General features: G+C 42.5%; 1 protein-coding gene across 1 annotated transcript in view; it reads right to left on the bottom strand.

Moving 5' to 3' along the window:
- Nucleotides 1–21,457, bottom strand: part of znf407 (zinc finger protein 407) — a 146,980-nt gene that overhangs the window by 55,679 nt on the left and 69,844 nt on the right. The window contains exon 6 of the mRNA XM_071470007.1: nt 4,420–4,586. Within this exon, the coding sequence (XP_071326108.1) occupies nt 4,420–4,586 (167 nt within the window). The remainder of the gene's footprint in view (nt 1–4,419; nt 4,587–21,457) is intronic.

The following is a 21,457-nucleotide window of genomic DNA, read 5'->3' as shown; positions in this document are numbered from 1 at the left end:
AAAGCTGGGTGGGTCAGATGCAGTGCACTTATTTATTTATTTGAGTCGCTCATTCATCAGCCGTTACAAATGACCCTGGCGGCTGACGACCACTGAATCCCCCACCCCCACCCCTCCTCCAACCTCCCTCAGACACGACTGGTGTGTGAGGAGAGAGTGATTAACATAAAAAACACACAAATCACAGAGGAACAATGAATCCGGTTAGAGGCAGGAGAGGGAGAGTGGAGGTGTTAACTTTTTCTTCTTTTTTTGGGGAGGGGGGCTCTACATGTCACAATCAGTGAATCTATCCACAGGATGATGAAATGAGACATTTTCTTGTAGGGATTCCTCAGTCTTGGCAGTTGGTTTGGCCATAATGTAGTGGCAATGCAAAGAGTGTGTGTGTGTGTGTGTGTGTGTGTTGATTTTGTCTTTATCAAGTGTTTATTGCTGAACTGACAATTTGCTATGTCCTGCCCCCTTTAGTTACCGCTGTTATCTTCCTCACGTGTGCACATAATGACAATGAGGCAGATTTCCCACACATCATTTTTAGTAAACCTCAAAACAAAGGATTACAAAAATCTCTTGAAAACAATACCTGGACTTCAGACAGAGGTAGACAAATCCCTAGCTGAATTTGCTAACTAGCTAAGCATTTAAACCAACAACTATTCATTTGCCAGCTGAGACGACAACCATCCCTCACACATCTCAACAGCTGTAGCTAGCTGACAAATTAAGCTAAGATTGGCCCCATGAGTTAACTGAAAAGACTGTACTAGGCTGACCTTTCAATACTTACAATAATACATTTAAGTGCTGCACAATTTTGTACTTTACAAGAACTATAGCAGTATTTTACCTGCAAAGGAGTATATGTATTTTGTAGTATTGTGTCTTTTAATGGTAAATTGTCTGACTATGTCTTTTATTTGCACTTGCTGGCTATATACAAGCTAACATGCTACAAGACTGAGGCTAAAACTTAATGTTGCAGGAAAAATGTTAGTGCTCTCACCAGCTGATATTCTATGTAGAGGACATTTAATTAAAAATGTAAAGAAGAAATAAAGATTTCTTCTTTATTATTTATATTTTCAAATGGTGGGTTTTACTTTTAACATTACAAGAGAAGAGGCTTTTAGGGAAGAGGACTAACCAGTGTGTCAACTTACTTGGATTGGGTTACTGTTGTGTAAGCTTCCCCGAAATCAAACAAAAAGTGGGACAGAACCACGAAGGTTAGCCTAACGTAAAGGATGTACAATTGTTAAAAACATGTGTTTCTTTTTTTTTTTTTTTTTTACATGACCCGAAACCCCACAAAGTAATGTAGTATTAACTGCTCCTGGCCATGGAGTGTCTCTAGATTTGACTGTTACTGTAAATACTCTGATAATTAGTTAAACATATTAATGTTTGCAGGTCTTAATAGCACACAACACAATACATTCCAAACTTTTGCTCTTGTACTTTTGGCTTGGGAAAGGCTTTAAAAAAAAGACATCATCTAAACTCTTAATACACATTCTCACTCTTACTTCAGTCCCAAATGCATCGCTTCAACATGCAGAGAAATTCAAAGCTTGACAGACCTAAAAATCACTGTTTGTTTGCAGGTTTAGGTTGAATATGGAAACTTTTTCATTCCAAATTGCATCTAAATGTTACAGCTGTATTTTTGGTGCATTGTTCATTGTATCTACACAATTCATGCATGTACAGTACTTATTACTACAATGGTTTCCCAACTTATTCATACATACTTATTCTCAGGGCTCAGCCTATGCTGAATCTGTATCATGATGTTTCAGCATGAGATCATGACATCAACTGCTGTTGCAAGGGATAAGAAATGTTATTTTAAAGGATTATAAACCAATTATACACACTTGACAAAAAGTAAATCAGTCAAAACTTGCCACTGTGATGAAGCTCTTGAGTTTTTCTTCAGCAAAAGGCTGGATTTTTACAGTTCCAACTAATGAGCTAGATATGTGTATCATTACACTCAGCTCCAGTACGAATTCCCAAGTTAGTCATCGTCCTGTAACCCTTCACACACCCCCCCCTCCCACCACCACACGTACTGTAACTCTCATCTCTTGCATTACTGACTGCTCTGTTCCCAGGACAGATTAGTAAAACTTTTAAATCTCCTACATATTTGTTAGTATTGCATCTTAAAGCCATGAAGGATCTGATTTACAACCTTTAAACAGATCACACACATGGAGATAATATTTCAGTGTGTCAGGTTGGCTGCTGGAATGTGATTGCAATGATTGTATAGCTGTAGCTAACAGTCTACCCCTGCACCAATTACAACTGGCAAAGGAATGCCAGAGGTCAGAGCAGAGCAAATCGTGTTAGCTTTTTTGGGTCTTGCTAATCAAGTCAGGTCTTGTCGCTCATGAAAATGAGGTTGTTTCAGGTTCAATCTTAATTCTCCCATTTTCACATGTTCATACTTGGTCACCCTTGATCTTTCAAGCTCTCTTATTCAATCACTTCCTTTTTTCCATCTTAATCACCTCACTCACTCTCTTCAAGCCTGTCTTTTCCTTTGCCAAACTCACAAAGACACACACGCCGCCGCCACCACCACCACCACCACCACCACACCACCCCATGCTTCTCCAGGTGACAGTTAGGTGACAGCATGACGCCAGCCGCCTGATGGGGAATGATGAGGGCTGGAAACAAATGAAAATAAAACGTCTAATTATGTCAGAGGTGCCTTGACGTTACATCACTGTTAAAACACATTTAAAATAACATTCACCAAGTCTTACACTCACACATGCACACACACACACACACACACACACACACACACACACACACCCACACACAGCAGGCACCCGTGACGGATGGAGGGCTCTCCTGCAAGCGCTCAGTCAGGCTGTCAGGCCACTGGCTGCTGCTGCTTCTGTCATTGACTTAAAAGGGCATCAAGGAGCTGTGTGTGGGACATTACTGAGGCCGAGGGGAAACTGCTGGGCTGCAGCATAAAGACACTTTCAAAGAGGCTGACTTGGGCTCCTATCGAAAGGCTATTATTCAAGACGGTATCCTCCCACCGCCCACCGCACCATCTGTCTATCCAAAGTTTTTAGAAAGTGAAAAAAAAACATGACTCAGAACAGTCCTACAGTGTACTCTACTGTACTTGGAGAAGTGAAACGGGAGGGAAGGAATCAGAAAGAAAAGGCCCTGCATAAAAAAAACAAACAAAAAAAAAAACACATAATGAAAATATCTACTGATTTCAATGGTAATATTTAAGTTTACTTGTTTCATCATGTTTATAATATAATCCATCTTTTTTTTGTATTGGAACCAGTGTCACAGGGAGAAAAAAAAGTGGATTAACTAGATATGCAGTTGGTGATTATCACATCAGTTTGTTGCAAGACTCTAAAAAGGAATTTCTAAATTTAAATTTTTAAATAAAAAAGAGAATAAACTAACATTGCATTCTGCGTTGCTACTTGCATTAATGATATAATTTAGTTTTAAAGAAACAAAAGCTTTGAAATACTGTAATAGCGAATAGCTGTCAACAATATATTCTTTTAAACTATTTGGGAATCTACTCATTTTGTGAAGGTTCTTTTTTTGATCAAAGGTGGGAGACAAATTATATAAATGGACAGACTTCACACACTACAATACATGGGCATTTTTCCCTTTTTGCCAGCATTTTCCATTATAAAGGAACACACACTCCTGAACATCCAATGAATTTGATGAACACACACTTAGTGACCAGATGGATTTCAGGGAAATACACAATCAGTTTGAATTGGGGAATACACACTTCTCTAATACCCACACTCAGCGACACTGTAAGTGTGAAAGATGGCAGCAAACAAAAACAAACACGAGATTCAGACATTGTTTTGGTGTTTTCCTTATCCCTTTGGCTATTCACTGTCTCTATTCAAATATAATTGGCTGATGTAACTACATATAATAGCAACGGTCCTATTGGGATCGGGAGGTAAGAGTTTAACCATCTAACAAGAAAAGTCTGCAAAATCGCCAAGAACCGGTTCTCGACTTTCTCTGGATGTTGAAAATCAGTACAGATGGACAAGTCATGGCTATTATCAGCCAAAAACGTGTGTATATTTATTCCAAACAAAGCTGTGAAGATTCATAATTAATGTGAGATTTTCACAGTTAACACATAAACTTCATTTTGTTCGATAGTCTACAGCTATACAGGAATGAAAAAGTACATTTTGTCTGATCCAAGTATAGTGTTTCCTGATAAATAACCCTTTGTCCTCCACACATAAAAACACTGATCGTCTGTAAGAAGCCAATATCATGATTTTTGCACTTGAGAGCAAGTCACTGTGTTGATGGAGGTGTGGAGCAGTAAAGGTTCATGGTGGAGGTTGCTAGCTTTCAGTGTCTCACCAGTGTGTGTCCTGTAGTGGTCCTTCATGGCTGACAGGTTGAGGAAGGCGTAGTGGCAGGACGGCCAGGCACACTTATATGGTTTCTCCCCACTGTGCAGTTTCATGTGGTTGTTTAGGGCCCATTTTTCACTGAAGGAGCGTTCACACAACTCACATTCAAACTTCCTGCAGGAGAAGAAGAGAGGCAGAGGGGAACAAGGAGGGGGAGGAGGAGGAGGAGGAGGAGGGAAAAAAACGAAGAGTTATTTACTGATCCCAAAGCTGACATAAAACGCTAGAAAATCTACTCTGTGAGAAAGGAAATGGAGGTTGCTGGGTACTCGCACTCACACCCACAGAGCACAGGGCTGGATGATTGCGCGCTGTACATCTACGCCCCCACTCTCTCTCTCTCTCTCTCTCTCTCTCTCTCTCTCTCTCTCTCTCTCACACACACACACACACACACACACACAGAATGCAGTTGGCTGCTGGTGTGTCATGTCTGTATAAGCAGGCATTGATTTTTCTGTCCTGGCCTGCCACCTCCACCATTTATTCTCTGCTTTGCACCAGGGCCCAGAGGACTAGAGAAATTCTGTTACAGTCCACACACACATACACACACACATACACACCCCGCAGGGCCAGTGGGGAGAATAGAGTTCACCTGTCCAGCGTCCCTGACCACTTAGCCAGGGCTAAATGAACAGTTAGCAACATTTTACCTCCCGCTTCTCTCTCCTGCACCAGAGCTTCCCTCCATCTGAACTTCTCTACACACACGTCCTCTGTGTTTCTGTTCACATCATTAGTATCAGTGCTCACTCTGCTTCAGATAGTCACTATCAATCTAATAAATGCAAAAGCATCATTTGTCTTGTGTGGTGTATGTCATTTTGTCGTCTGGTGCCAACTGCCTCTTTTTAGAATCGGAGCAGAAATGTGAATATGCGTGCCGCTCTTTCTTTACGCTGGACATCTGTCTATTCTTCATGCCGACGCCTACGACGCAGCAAAAGCTGTGTCTTTTTTTTTTTTTAATCTATGTGTAGGATGTTTGCACCTATATTCATCTGCTGTGTTATTAGGCTTCAAGAGACACACAGAAGTAAAAACAATAGAAAAAGCCTGTGCTTGAATTAATCTTTACCCCCGCGCTATAATTTAGGCGCAGAATGACTAATGCGCGAGTCATAAACAAATGAAGTCGGGTTTTGGGGAGCATTCGTCTTGCAGCGAGGGCCATGTTATTTTAGGGAGGGCGGCTGTCTTTAAGTCCTGATTGTGTCGCTTAATCCCCGTGGTATCTGTTTCATAGCGAGCAGCATGACACTCACCTGAACAAATAATGACTCCAAGCAGCATGTAGCATGTGTCTGAATCAATAATTCAAACTCATACATCTTCCTTACTGGAAGGAGGGGGGGGTCAAAAGAGAATGAGAGGGAGGGAGGAAAAAGGGAGAAAGGAGGGAATTAAAGAGGGGAAGGTGGAGAGAGGGAGAGATGGCAAGGAAAATGTGTCCTGGCTTCCATATCAATCTATATGTTTCATAAAGATAAATCTGAATGTGATATGGATGTCGTCCACAACTAGTTCAGAGGACATTTTCAGCTCACTTACCAGGAAGGATGGAGCAGCTTTAAAATGGCGCCTTTATCACCTGCCTCTAAGCTCAAATGCATATTCAAACATCCCTGTTTTCCTCTCATTCTCATCAACTGACTTGGCAGAGACTTTATTTGACCAACAGATGTAAGTCTGAATCTGTATTTCCTTCCCTTTTCCTTCCTCTCTGCGGTATTTATAGAACAGCTTGTCGCCCATGCCACCGTGGGAGAGGTAAATAAGATGAGTGAAGAGATGCTATCTTTTATTGTAAGCATTATGCACAACACTCCTGCTTTATGAGCTAAACGGGCCATTGTTTATCACAGGGCGTAATCGCAAAGCCAGGCAGGCAGGCAGGCCTTGACGTGGGCACACGGCATGCTGGGATGGAGGAAAAACGAGAGAGAAAGGGAAGGCAGGAGGAGAGGAGAGAAGATGGAGGAGTCAGGGCTGGCAGAGTTGACTATCAGTGGGGGTTTTGTAAGGATGAGAGGAGGGTTTGCGTCTGTTTTTATGGGATCAGATGGAGCACTTTGATCTTGTCCCCGCATGTCAGATCCCGTCACGATCCACCGTCCCGCCCATACATATGCATACTGCCTCTAAACAGCCAGGCACCATGCAAAACACACCAAAGGTAGGAGGCAGAGGGGAAGAGAGATAGAGAAAAAGGAAGGAGAGAGCCGGAGTTAATGTACTTGTGTGTGCATGTGTGTGAAGGAGGCAGGAAGGGAAAGATGGAGAGACAGAAGTAAGAGAGACAGGGAGGTCTGCCAATTTAAATTTGAAGACTTTTTATTATGCTTCGGAGAACTGAATTTAAAACCAACAAAACAACCAAAATAAATCCAGAAAATGCTGCCAAAGTAACCGATTTAAGATTCAACAGAGCTCGAGAAAGTTCTGCAATTCTTAACAGGAAGTTTAGAGTTTGAAAGTATATAGTCTGTCTACGGCTGTGGTTTCTAACTGTCTGTTTCAAACCTGGACCGCAGTCCTAAAAGCGCATAAAAAAAAAAAAAATTAATCTGTTCATTATCAATTTTGTTTGAGTATGGAAACAGATGTATTAATAATGTACAGTTTATATATGGTGAGGAAAGTGTTCTGCAGATCCACAACACCTCAGTGTTGGGAGAGCAAGTGGGCACAAAAGAAATCAAGTGGGCACAAAGATATATTAGCAACACTTTGACACTGATCTGACACTGGTCTTCATCACTCTTCCTCTTCTCAATACACATGTCAGAGAAATAAGATTTACTGGATAAATAACAAAATGACCAGTGCAATTATATAGTGGCATTTATCTCTGCTTGAAAATGATTTTAACCAGTTAAATAAAAAACATTAACAAAAAACAACAGATGTCTTACACTGTTTTTGTGATATAAAGAGCTAAAATAATTAGCTGATTAACCTAGTTGACTGAGAGAAAATTTATCTGCAGCTATTTTCTCAATCAACGAATCATTTCTCAATCAAAAAAAGACAAACAGGGATTCACTGCTTCTCTCTCTTTTATATGATTGGAAACTGAACATAAAGTAGTTACCCTGGATTCTAAGAAGTGTTAGTGTAAGTTCCTCACACTAAATGATTAATCGATTAATCAAGAAAATAATCAGCACATGAATTGACAACAATCATTAATTGCAGCCCTAGTTATATGTATCCCTCATTTCCCTCGTGTATTTCCATGAAGACACTTGTGTTGGGTCAAAACATTGCTAATAAATGGAGCTGTGATCCCAGTGTGTGGCTACTTCTTCCATTGTACACAAGTAAAGAGCTCATATATTCACTTCAAATCAGTGCTCTGTTTAGGAGCTGCCTGGTGTTAACTGACTGCACACTGCAAAGGCCAAACCACAGTCAGATGAGAAATGTTGTTAAAATTTCATAATCATAAATCTAAACATAAATATACCTTCTTAAAATGCAAGGAAAGAAAATTCAGAATTACACCTGTGCTCTTGCACTGACTGCTCCTTCGCTCTGTCACATTTCTGTCAAGCTCGCATCAGCTAGAGGCCACAGCAGGAACAAACATCTGTAACCATGTGCAAGTTTTACTTCCAGTCATTATCTCACTGCTTTTCTTCCTCCTGCATCTCTCCATCTCCTCCCTCTCTTCACTCCTCCCTTTCTTTTTTCCTTCTGATCACGAAGCAAAGCGACGTGACTGACACCCCGTGCAGATTTATTCAAAGGCCCAGGTGGGCCTCTCGTCTGTACGTTCAGAGAGCTGCAAGCTACTGTGTCTATACTGTCACTCATTACCATATCTATACTGTGGTGTGATCCCTGTCATCAGCTCAGGCATATAGGGCTTCTGTCAGAACATCACAGGCCACACTGGCCTGAATTGTGATATAAATCCCTCATGAGGAGTTACTGCACCTCTAACAGGAGGTGGAAAGAAAGACCCGACTCATTACCACACACTCGCTATCACCCCCAAGTGGTGAGGTGCTGCTTGTTGAGGGGGACCTTGCAGAGTGTGTGTTTAGTGTGAACTGTAATCATGTGCTCTGGATAAAAACTAAATAACAGTGAGTTAAAATAGGTCAGTTTGTATGATTAAGAGCAAAAATCCACACTTCACTGCAGCAGACAAAAAAAAAAAAATGATGCTTACTGACGTTGTCATAGCTTAGGGCTGAGCAGACACCACTGTTCCTCCTGACTGCAACTTCGGTTTTATGCTGTGGAGCATCACGCTAATCAATGGGCATGTAAACAAAGAGCACTTTTTAATTGACTGAATTACTTGTGTTTGCCTTTTTGGACAGCTAAGAAATTCCTTCTCTGGTTTTTTTTTTTTTTTTTTGCTGTGTTGGCCAGTCGGTGTGAGAGGAAATAATCCGCCAATGCTCTCACGCTGCAACACAAAGACAGAAAGAGAGAGAGAGGCCGACTCTCGCCTCAAGCCAAACTGACACAAACAGACAACTTCAAAGTGAAGACTGTTGTTTATTTGGCGAAGGGAAAAGGGGGGAGACATGGGGGGGAAAAAAAGAGAGAAAATTTATCTGATATGCAACTGTCAGGAGAGCATTTTCACATGCAAAATAGCGAGTGAGTGAGAGAGATTACCTAGAGGGAGGAACATGACAGCATTCACTAGGGTCAGGATGGATCATCATCTTCAACCCCCTCCTCCTCCCTCGTCTCTCTCTTTCTCCCTCCATCGCTCTATCTTTATCTCTCTCACTCTCTGTTTCCCTCCCTCCTTCCTTCCGTTTTCCCCTCCTCTGCCTTTCCCTCTCATCCTGTTTTCAGACTCCATCACTCTGCACTTCGACAACCCGGCAGCTTAAATCCAGACTAAATTAGCTGAATGAAGATTAAATCATTTGGCCCTGAGCTCTCCAAGATATTGGGAGGAAGACTGAGTAAGCCTTAAATGGTGTCTGACTGGGTTCGGACCTATATATGTGTCTGAGGAGAGGCTCTTCCTTCAATGGCAGTCAATTGAAACCTGATTAGAGGGGGGTGTTGGGTAAAAAATGGGGAAAAGATTAAATTTCTGGGACAACTGTTTCCTAAGTAAGGGCGCTGGCTTCGTTATTTTTCGTTTGCGTGCACAATGTCGCCCGACGACAGGCTTGTTCCAAGGCTAAGATATCGAACCGGGCAACATCATCGCTCACGCTGCTTAGGAGAAATGCTTTAGAGAGCGCTGCAGTCATTGTGGTCTGTGGCTACTCAAATCAGTCTCCTGGATGGTGCTAGTTTAACATTCAAATCAACAAAGACAACATTCTGTGGCCTGCTGCAGCAGAGACAACAGCAGTGCAAACTCTGCCGCAATAAGGAGGCAGAATCTCACAGGAACAAGTGCAAGGATTATCCCAGCAGAAGGGCATTTTAAAGTGAAATATCTATCGAGTCATTTCATACTGAGACCTGCAGGAGTGTACAGCCAGCATGTCACACAAAACAACAACTAAAACCTCCATGAAGAGGCCACATGTGTCTGCAGAGTATTGTAGATGAACCTCCTCTGAGAGACTGCTGCTGCATATGACTGCAATATAAACAACTGCACACAACAGAGATGCTGCTGCTGATTTATGTTTACCTTCAATCCCGGGAGAAAGAGAAGGAGGAGGTGGAGGAGGAGGAGGAGGAGGAGGAGGAGAGGGAAAAAAGATAATGAAATAAATAATAAAAGACCAGGCCCATCAGATAAGCTCCTGTTTATCCCGCTGTAGGGCAAATACAAATTGTCAATTTAATGAACACGGTGGACGTGATGAAAGCGGGGTGAAGGCGCCTCCTGCCTGACAAACAATCAGGAAATGTTATCTTAATATTGTTGCGCTGTTATTCAGCCCATAACTTAGGGGGTGGGGGGAGGCCACAAGGAGAAGGAGGTGGCATGGAGGAGAGAGGGGAGCGAAGGGGGAGCAGGGAGGCACAAAGGCCATGTCCCTCTGTGGTGGCCCTGTTATTGCCTGTTTTTATTATGAGCCATAGCTCAATAGTCCCAAACACACAAACCTTAAATGTGAGTCTGGGAAGTGTACGTACAACACAAAGACACACCCTTGTGTTCACACAACCTTAAATTACAAGAAGTGTCTTCTTTTGCAAGAGAATGAAACAACATGATTCTGTACAAAACACCCAAAAATGACCCTAAAATTATCTTTTTCTCTGTGTGTATGATGTCTTATTTTGAAACTCAGTTAATTTAAAAGCACGTTAGGTTTTACAGATATCAGACTATTAATAAAATGTTTCAACTGAAAAACTGCAAATCAAGAGCTCCAAAAAGCCTCTTGCTCAAATTAGCAACAGCTGAAAAGTACTGTTAATCTGATTTGTGTGACAGCGTTTGGTCAAAGGCCTTTTCTCAACCCCCCCCCCACTCATCATTTAACCGGCACTTTAAAAAGTGTCCAGATGCTTCACAGCTCAAAGTTTTTTTTTGTAAGTCTTGAATTTAAAGCATCGCAAACCTGAGCAGCCACCAAAATTAACTATTATCTCCATATTTATATATTGCCGGCACTAAATTGCGTCGGGAAGAATTACTATCAATATGAATATCTGCAACAATAACTCAGCCGCAGTGCTGAGGACAGGATGCTCTTTATCAGGCTTCTGATAGGCCTTAAATACAGCACAAGGCAGCCATATCAGAGCTTTTTCTCTCTAATATCAGGCCGCATTAGCACCTCGTAAATCAAATTACACTCCTAGAATTTCATTAGGCTCACCTGCCAGCGCTGCTGTGCTGCAGAAATATTTATGTTTTTATGCTGCAATTGTGTGCTCTCAGGTACACAAAAGGGAATGGGGGGGGGGGGGGGGGGGGGGGGGGGGGGGGGGGGCTGCGAGGGAAAAAAATGGGTGATAAACCTAATTATCTTTTAAGAATACAGAGAAAATGTGTCATAAATTGTGGCGATCCTGAGGAGAGCTGGCGTTTCAGAAGCCTGTGGGGCTGAGAGTTGGGGGACAAGTCTGCTCCACTGTTTACCATCTTTAACCGGGGCTAGACTCCCACAATCCAATTAGCAGCTTCCCCAAATTCGCTCTAAACTGAAATCAAACAGGATGATGTATGACGCCGATCAGCGGGCCCTCAACAACAAGTTAATCCGATAAAGCGAAAAAAGCAAGACTGCTAATAGTGCAAATACTTGTTCAAACTGGATCCAAATGTTATGATAGGAGTCTGTCTTTGTTATTTAATTACCTCAAAAGAATTTCAAATCTCCATTTGTTTATTTGCCGTTGTTGTTTGTTAGATTATATTATCTGCATCATAAGCTTCTGGTAGTGATTGTTGAATGTGAGCCGAGGCTGGGGGCGGTGGCGGAGGTGGCCGTGGGAAGGGGAACGCCGACATTCCCGTTCTATTTTCTTTCCCATCTGGAGCGGCTGGGGTCTGGATGGTGGGGTGTCTGGATATGGATTTTGATTAGACACAAAGGGAAATGACTGAGCCAGTGACCGTAACGACAGCCACTTAATAAAAGGTACAGTCTATACATCAAAGAGCATCTAGCTGTAAATCATTTGGCCCTGTAACGACGTGCATCCCCGTCCCATTACGGAGCCCCTAACAGGCCACTCATATTTACTCTCTGGGTCCCAATATCATTTTAGAATAATGAGCTATGTCCCTTATCTAATTAACAGGGGCCTAGGTCCATTTGTTTTTTTCCTCCTCTCTCCCTCACTGAATTTAGGAAGCTGGCATATTGGTTTAACTCACAAATATTTAGCAAATTTGCTCCATGGTATGGGAGGTAAAATTATAACACAGATAGCGCAGTTGTGGCTATTGTTGTATGTTGTATGTAATTGCTGTATGTTACAACTGGAGGCTGTTTATTCAGGTTTTTGTGTGTGCGTGTGTGTTTGTGTATTTGTGTGTATGTGGGTGTGTGTGCTCCACTGGGCAGAAGTAAAAGACCGGGTCCATTCTCTCTCTTATTACTGAAATTGTAATTCAATGATCACCTTAGATCACACATGTGCCATAAATCAGATAGGCTTGACAGAGGATGAAAAATTGTATTAATAATGTGAAACTTATTATACAGTCCCAAATGCTCCCTTGATAAATGACATTGTTTGGGCCTGACAATGATTGCATTTAAAACATTATTTCTGTTTTCTGCTGGGGTGTGTGTGTGTATGTGTGTGTGTGTGTGTGTGTGTGTGTGTGTGTGTGTGTGTGTGTGTGTGTGTGTGTGTGTGTGTGTGCGTGCACTGCTGGACATAGCAGCAGTGGTTTGCAGGGTGGGAAAGACAGAGGTGGGGTCCCTGAGCTTCATAAAATATTCAAGATGTTTCCCACCCTTCTCTCTGGAGTCAGTGGGCAGGCGATGGCCATGGCAGTAAGGGTATAAAATCTGTGTGTGTGTGTGTGTGTGTGTGTGTGTGTCCTTATGTGTGTATATGTGTGTGTGTGTGTGTGTGTGTGTGTGTGTGTGTGTGTGTGTGCAGCCGGCACAAGTGAAATGGCTGGTGGCTCACCGCAGCGTAAACACCCAAACTCCCAGACCACAGAACGGAGTCATGCACATCTTCAAATCATAAAGCAGAGTATAGGCGCACTATTATTACAGCACATCCTGGTCACATATTAGCAAATGTGGAAAAACTGCTGAAAGGAGCTGCACGAGACGAATCAGTTACAAACAAGTCAACTATTGCCTTTTTTCTTTTTGGAATAACTGATTTGGAGGAGAGTTTATTTTTCTTCATAACTCAATTCATACCAAAATGCTAATACAAGAAAAAAACAAGTCTAGACTTGGTTTGAGTCAGAGCCAGCAGAGACATGAAAACTCTTCAAGAAAAAAGCATGGAAAAAGCCTGAGACTTGATACAAATGCAGTGTCTGCACTCTTTCTTTCTTTACTGCGTCATATCTGAACAAGCTGGACCAGGCGGGATTGAAACCAGTCCAGTCTGCATTCAGTAAGACTGGACAGAGACAGAGAATATGAGCGCTGTGGAGGTAGAAAAGCAGTAAAGAGAAAAGGATCTGGCACAGGCCCTATTTCTTGTCACAAGGACAAACACATTAAGTTGTATCACAGTATTGCTAATGCTTTCGTATTTTCAACACCCATTTATATGAATAAAGTGTCCTTGCTTAGTGAATAAACCATAATGAGGGATGTTGTGTAAGTGGCAGAGATTGAGCCAGCAACCCCAACCTGTCTGCCAGTAAACAACACATCAGACCCAAAGAGAAGAAACTGTCAATCTCACACACTGGCTCTCTGTGTTTAAGTAACAATCACACTGTGGATGCTCAGTATGATAGAAGCAAGAAAAGTGTGCTATATGAATGTTAAGAGGGACGGAGTCAATGTCAGAAGCTTCGACATACTCAAATTGAATAAAACACCCCAGAAACTTTGCAACACGCTAATTTGCACAAGCAAAAAGCTCATATCAGAAATGCAAATGTTCCATTTTTTTTTGGAGCAAGGCAGTTACAAGTGGCATGAAAAAGTAGTTTGTTATTTGGTTCAGTACTTGAAACTACACTATCTACAACTACCTGAAACTCACTCACATCAGTTCCAGAAACACTGGTATCATGCAGGTCTGGGTTCAAGGAAAGTCTAATTAAGTTTGTAGATCGCTGCAGTCAGATCCCAGAACAGGGACGCTGAGACTCAGACTGGACTTTCCCTCCAGACTTGGCTTTCCCCGGCTGGCCATGTCCACGTCCTCTATTTTACTGAATGTGCCACACAACCCCCCCACCCACCCTCCACCCACCCCCCACCCTCCTAGTGATCTTATTACCCCCAACCCTCCACCCCCGACTCCACTCTCCCTCCTCTTCTCCTCCTCCTCATCCCTGCAAATGACCATGATGGGAGGCCATTCATCTCACTCCTTCGGCCACCACAATGAAATAAATCAAGAATTTTTCCCCCAAATATAACAATATTTGTATTTGGGGTGGGGCAGACGTAATTGATGACTGCGGCCGTGCTAATTAAAAACGGCGGAGGTTTCATTAATCTTGGTCATTGGGTAGGGAGGGGACAGTAGGGTAGCTGCTACAGCGCTGGCTGGACAGAGGGGACGGGGCCGCCTCCATCGTCCTCATCGCTCAGGTGATTTGGGCCATTGTCGAGTATATTAGCACAGCGAGATTAATGTGAAATAGCCATTAATAATCACAACAAAAGCCTCTGCTCTATAAAGTCAGTCGCTCTGTGTCTGGTCTTCTACCACGACCGAACCAAACAAGACAATACGGTGAACAATCACATGTGTTTACTGCCATGTCCTGGCTGGAGAAGTTAATTGCTTTTCTGACTTTGCTTTGTAGAAATTCTTTTTTTTTTTTTTCTATCCCCTGACACACACACACACACACACACACAGTCATACACTGCTTTTGAGAATTAATTACTGGTCCTAACTTTTGCTGCTTTGCTTTAAAGAATTTACAATATTTTACATGATGTTTTGGTTTGATGTGAATGTTGAAGAACATTGCGTTTTAAGGTAAAGGCAGATAAATAATTATAAATTATAAAAATGATTACATAGTGAGTTGTCAGTCATCTTTCCCCAACAACAAAAGCTCAACAAGATGGTTTGACAAGATGACAAGTTGTCAATCAATGAAAAGTTAAACAATAATTCACAAGCGTTTAATTTAATGTCTCTTCACCTCACTTTGAAGCTGAAGCTAGATGATAATGAATATAAATATGAATAAATTTCCATGACTCTGCCCAGGATCCAACAAATACTCAACAGGATCCAACAAATAGTCACATCTGAGCATCGACATAAGAGAAAAGACTTGAGCAGACACTGGAGTTGATAAAACAGAATCATATTGTTACTGTTGTGCCATTACAACGCAGACAATTTGCTAAGTAGCACCTATGAACGGCACAGATGGATTTCATCATCACTCTGTAATGGCTTCTACATGTTAATTCACAACTTTAGCTTCTCTGCCACGACTCCACCACAGAATAATGGCTAGCCTGCATCTGGTAGAGGCAGTGTAGGGCAGTGTATGAAGCATGGAGAGAAACGGAGAGAGAGACAAAGAGACAGAATTAAACAGAGAGAGAGAGGGAGTGAGAGGAAGAGATGGGTGGGTGGGGTGGAAGCAGTAGCATATGGTGCCACGCTGCCATAAACAAGCTTTATGAAAAGACCGGGGACGTTTATTTAATCATGGAATACCTGAGGAATCGCAACGAGACGCACACTTTGTCCCATTATTGTTAGCCCATAAATTTAACTGCTTTACCAGAACGACGAGAAACCTGATACAGCCGCCGCCGACAACGTGGGGAAGCAGGTGAATTTATGTATGTGTGTGTTTGTGAAGCACAGTGTGTCATAGCTACAGTAAAGAGTGTGTGTGTGTGTGTGTGTGTGTGGTGGGGGGGGGGGTTACAGATGAATAGCCATAACTGCTACACACTGGCATCTGTGTATCTGCAAACACAGGACTATACAGTCAGGAAAGTATCTGGTAGGGAACACACAGATACAGATGTGTCCTCTGTTTATTTTGAGTCCACTGTTTTTCTCCGTTGCTCTGACTTGATTCTTCTACCTTTATTCTATCAGCAAACATTGATATTCTCACCTGTCATTGCCCTCATTCTCTAGAAAGCACTATCTCACAGCCAGTGTTAAGAATTAAAACTTTTATTAGTGCTCTAAGCTCCCAGGTCAGACAGAAAGCATATCAGAAAATAACAAGGTGGGTCCAGAGGCCCCCTGAGGAAACGCTTTTCTCATTTGTACTGAACTGTAACAGCAGTGGACATCTAAATAAAGCTCTGCACTGCACTGGGGTCATTTCAAAATCACACACACGCTTACAAATGCTCAAACACAACGGCACATTGTACACTGTGCATTGTACATTGTACATAGACATGTATAAGTGAAGACATGAGCACAGAAAAGGCCACACACACGGACTGACACATGGGACTATGTAACACACAAATACACATACATGCACTTCAGAGATCACAAACACAGTACAAAGAGCTTGCTCTCTCACACACACATAGAAAAAATTGGACTGCATGTGCATGCACACTTCCACACACACACACACACACACACACACACACACACACACAGCTCTGGGTCAGGGGGACAGCGGTAGCTCAGAGCCAGCTGTGACCTGCCGGTCCAGGTGCTCAGGAAAACCGCTGTTAACGGCCACGATTGATGATCTAATCAAACTGTCACCACGACGATCCGCTGCAGGGGGAGGGGAGGTTGGGGTGGCGTGGTGTGGGAGTGTGTGTAGAAGGGTGGGGGAGTCTGAGGGAGTGGGGTGAGAGCAGGTGGGTGGGGGGGATATCCAGGAGGCCTTGTGCATGCTTACCGTTAGTTCAAATTGAGAGTGACAGTCTCAATAGTGAAAAGGCCTCTTTTTTCCCCCCTCTAAGTAATGGAGGAAACAACTCCAGCGGTCTTCCGGAGGATGTCACATAATCAAGGGAGCCCCACCAACACCCCCCTCCCCCCGCCACTTCTATAATATCTCAGCTCAAATTGAGTGTGGGGGGGCCGGAGACTCTGGATGTCAGGAGATGATGTGGTACAGTGCTGGGCCAACGGCCCCACACACAGAGCTGATTATGATGAGTTCTGCATTGTTGGGTGTTAAACACACAAATCCACACAAAGTGCTCCGGAAATCAGGTAAAACTGACAGAGGGCCTTGTGGACCCCCGTTTTATAAAATTTTGCCCCATGGTTTCATAAAGGGACCTTGTTTTTGTTGATTTGATGATGAATTGTTGAACTGTCTGCATTGAGCACAAAGAGAAAAGTAAAACCAAAACCACCTAATTTTTTATTTTATTTTATTTTTTAATAAATGCAGTAATTTCCACTGGACAGACTGCTCCTCATTTTGCTGAAGATCCCTCGGAGGCCCTTAAAGGGCCCCTACAGCCTGCTGAAGACTGTCTCCTGCATGGGACCCAGACCCCACTTTGACAACAACAGTAGGGGTGGTTCATGCTGCATGTTGTCCTACAAACAGGTCACATCAAATACCTGAGGACGCAACAAATGCAAGCTGCAGGTCACATGCTTTTCTGTGTAATCTCTGTAATAAGCCACAGGAGGAAGTGACTTATATCAGAGAGTCTGGACTACCTGCAGGTTTCATTCAGAGGACACTAAAGGACTCCAGTAAAATGAAGAATAATTCAATATCACAGTCATTTATTTGACCAATAATCATCCCAAATTACAGAAAGAGTTATGAATATGAGTACAATTCTTTTCCCCTAACTTCTCTTACTTTCAGCTAATTTTTCTCTTCTCTGTGAGGAGATAAGATTTGTATGATTAAAAAAAGTCTTAAAATATCAGTATCATGTCTAATCTCAGCAAAATGAAGACAGATTTTAATTATTTCATTAAACATAGTAACATAATATTAAAAAAGTATAAATGTTAAGGAAAGTTTAATTATTTGAATATTATTCCAGTTATGTTAAACATTCAATTTAAGTGGGGGTTTTTGAGTAGTGCATTGATATCTAATAACTGGTGTGGTCACAGTCGCATAAGTATCATATTACATCACCAATCTGTGAAATAAAAACTATACAGTGTCAAAATAAATATTTATTGGTTATTTAACAACAGCTTAGATAGAGTGGTGTTATTTGTTTCAGAAGATAATATTTAAAGAGTAGCAGCAATAAATGCAAAATAAGATAATGTAAGTGAAATACAAATGACAATCTCTGTTGAAAACATAGCTCCGCAGCACATTAGCATCGTTGTGCAGCTGCATGGGAAAATATGATAATATTTCTCTCGTCCACATAGAAATAAAATGAATTAAGTTGCTATATTTAGCTGAAAAGAGAAAAGTTCAGGAAGTTGTCCAACTTAATAGTGGCCTTGTTGATCGCTGCCTGTTCTGTGTGTGTGTTAATCACCTTCCCCAGGATATATCCACGACTGCCGCTTGCCAGTCCAGCTCGCATTAATTTAATCGCTGCTCAGCTAATTCATTGATTAATTGGTTCATTAGTGATGCCTGGCAACATCCATTTCTGCCATGACAGTCTGATGTTTCAATAGAGAAGAAAAACAGGCTGGCAACAGCCCAGTTTTTCCACAGTCCCACTGTGCATAATGTCCGACCACTGTCAACAGTTAGCCGCACAATTGTGTCACTGTATAACTGCCTGGTTTTGTGCCACAGGATGTGAAATGAATATGAAGGTGAACTGTGCACGTTCACCGTTCTTGTCTGGTTGAGTAATGTCACTTGGGCTTCAGCGGTGGGTGACATCATTCTTAGGGAAAGAAAAACTTCAAAAGCTGGGGGGACTGTTGGAGCTGCACTGCCGAGATGAGGTAGATGCTGTTATGAGAAGACGAACTACTGCTGCAGATTTATTCCACGAGTCAAGGTCATGTTCCCCTGACATGACGGGTGGTTTCCAACACTGGGACGAGCTGTCGACTGCTAACTAACATTATTATTAGTAATAGGGGAGGATAGGACCCTGCTGCACCCTGCAACAAGGAGCTGGATGTTAAAGTGACCAACAACAATACGCTGCCTGGACAGGAGTGCTGATGTGACATCACTGGCCAAAAGAGATGACCATAAAGCCTAGGTGACCTTTGACCTCTCTACACCAAGACACAGGCCCAGATTTATAATTGGCATTTTGTCACAGTTGTGGCTCCCAGGCAGAGGTAGTCCTGTGATTTAACTAATCATGAGCAAGGGTGGAGAGTTTAGCATTAAAGTGTGTCAGCTTTTCAGAGAACCAACATGCTACCCTAAAAGCCCTGTCCACCCCCCCTCCAACAAACACAAACACACACACACACACACACTCTCCCACAACTCTGCACCATATGCCCATGACAAGTGCATAAAAATCGTTCCCAAGCGAAAGCACAGGCCAACCCATAAAAACTTAATGCACCTAATTTTCCAGTAATCAAACTTTTATAGACTGCGATGGCTTTTAAACTAACAAATTTTAATTATCGCTTAATTTTAACAGCAATATTAACGCGATCCCTCATTCTGTGAGTGTTCATTTGCCATGAAATATTGAATAGGGTAAACAGTGAGGCGCTGTCCGCTGGCTCCTGTTCAAACAAGCAGCCAGCAAACACAAAGGTGAGCTAGGGGTCGCTGAGGCCTTTGCCAGTACCACGCCAGGGCTACGTGTGCTGCACAGACCTCTGGGAAATGGAGCTTCATGAGTGCAAGCACACAAAATCAGTCCGCTGATGTTGCAACATAGTACTGATTGTGTGTGTTGGTCAGCGGTTATAATGCAATCCTGCTTCAGCACCAACAGTTTCTTTTATGTTGTTGCAGTAAGTTTGATTTGAGTTTTTTTTTTTTTTTTTTTTTTTTTTTTGAGGGTGGTGGGAGGGGTTATCCTTGGCTACTTTCAAGTTAATACTTTCCTGCTGCCTGTTCCGTACTTCTCTGTGCTACTAATCACATTCCTGCTTACAGTACCAGCAGCACGGGATGTTATTGACTGCTGCCCTTGGGTGGCTGAAAACGAGGCCTTACCACCCAACACCAAGCTGGAGAGACAAAGTGCTGACACAGGCAGATAAGGGAGGGAAGAAAGAGAAAGATTAAAGAGCAGATTCATTATCAATAATTAAGGGAAAGGATTTATTCTAATGAATTAGGGGTTGTCTTTATCTACTCTTTATCTCCCTATCACGCTGCTAACTCTCTCTTTTTCTCACTCACACATACACACACACACACACACACACACACACACACACACACACACACACCGTGCACACACACATACACGCACACACACACCGGCTTGTGGTTTTTGTGTGACTTGACCCCTGCCTGCTCCTTGTGGTCCATACTGCCACCATGCTGGCTCCAGGCAGGGCTCTTCCGCCCCCACTCCTCCCGCCCAGCCTGGATGGTCCCGGCCCTCGGTGCCGGGGCAATATGGCCACGCTGCACGGCATGCTGGGACACGGCTGCAAGCCCAGAGCCCGGCGCTGCAGAGCCAGATGCCCGCTCAGCCGAGCTCAGCCCCTGGCAGTGACGTGAGCGACCGCAGCAACGTGTAAATCAATTCTGTTGTGTGAGCACAAACACGGACTACACTAGAATATTAGTTTGATGTATCAGGCCAATTTTTAATTCAATATAGGATAATGTCACTGATACGGTGTAGCTAATCTTGTAATCTTGACAACAATGTAACAAATTCAATGAAATAAATAAAGCAAGAAAACATTTACATCAACTACTTTGGCAGTTTCAATCTAAAGTGCGCATCTTCTTTCAAAAACCAGTCACACTGTAGACTCCTCTGACTGCAGTCATGTAAGAACTAATGCTCTGAATATCCCTGTCTTCATTTTGTGAGTCATCACACCTGCGCTGCATGCATCATGCTCGCTATTTCTGGATCTGCGCTCATGCCTTTTCACCTGGTTCTCTGTTTTCTTCGGAGGGGTTTTAGCACCCGCTTACTTGGCTCAGACATACAGTAATGCTGTAGAGAAAAAAAAAAACAAAAAACACGCAGCAACTGCACTTGAGCAAAACTGTGAGCACATTTTAGCAATTAGACATCTCCACAACACTGAATACATTCTCTCCAGCTGCTTGTATCATACTTTTTTTTTTTTTTTTTTTACCCCCTACTTAAAACAAATATATCTTTCTTCTGGGTTGTCAGCACTCCTGTTTCAAGAGTGATGAGTGTATTAGTTCAAGGAGTTTATTATTACAAGCGTGAAAATGGCAGCCGTTTTAACAATTACCTATGAAAACAGGTATGTGAGACAGGTCAGTTGTCTTTTGGCGCCCTGTTTTTAAAGAGCTAATTACAAGCAATTGAGGCAAGGTCGCTGCTGTCAATCATGCTCTCAAGCCACTCCTTGTTACTGAAGTGTTG

This window comes from Trachinotus anak, unplaced genomic scaffold, assembly GCF_046630095.1.
Source record: "Trachinotus anak isolate AG129_WGS33_773 ecotype Australia unplaced genomic scaffold, CSIRO_AGI_Tana_v1 ptg000032l, whole genome shotgun sequence".
NCBI classification, from domain to species: Eukaryota; Metazoa; Chordata; class Actinopteri; order Carangiformes; family Carangidae; genus Trachinotus; species Trachinotus anak.
This window is presented reverse-complemented; position numbering and strand designations above follow the sequence as displayed.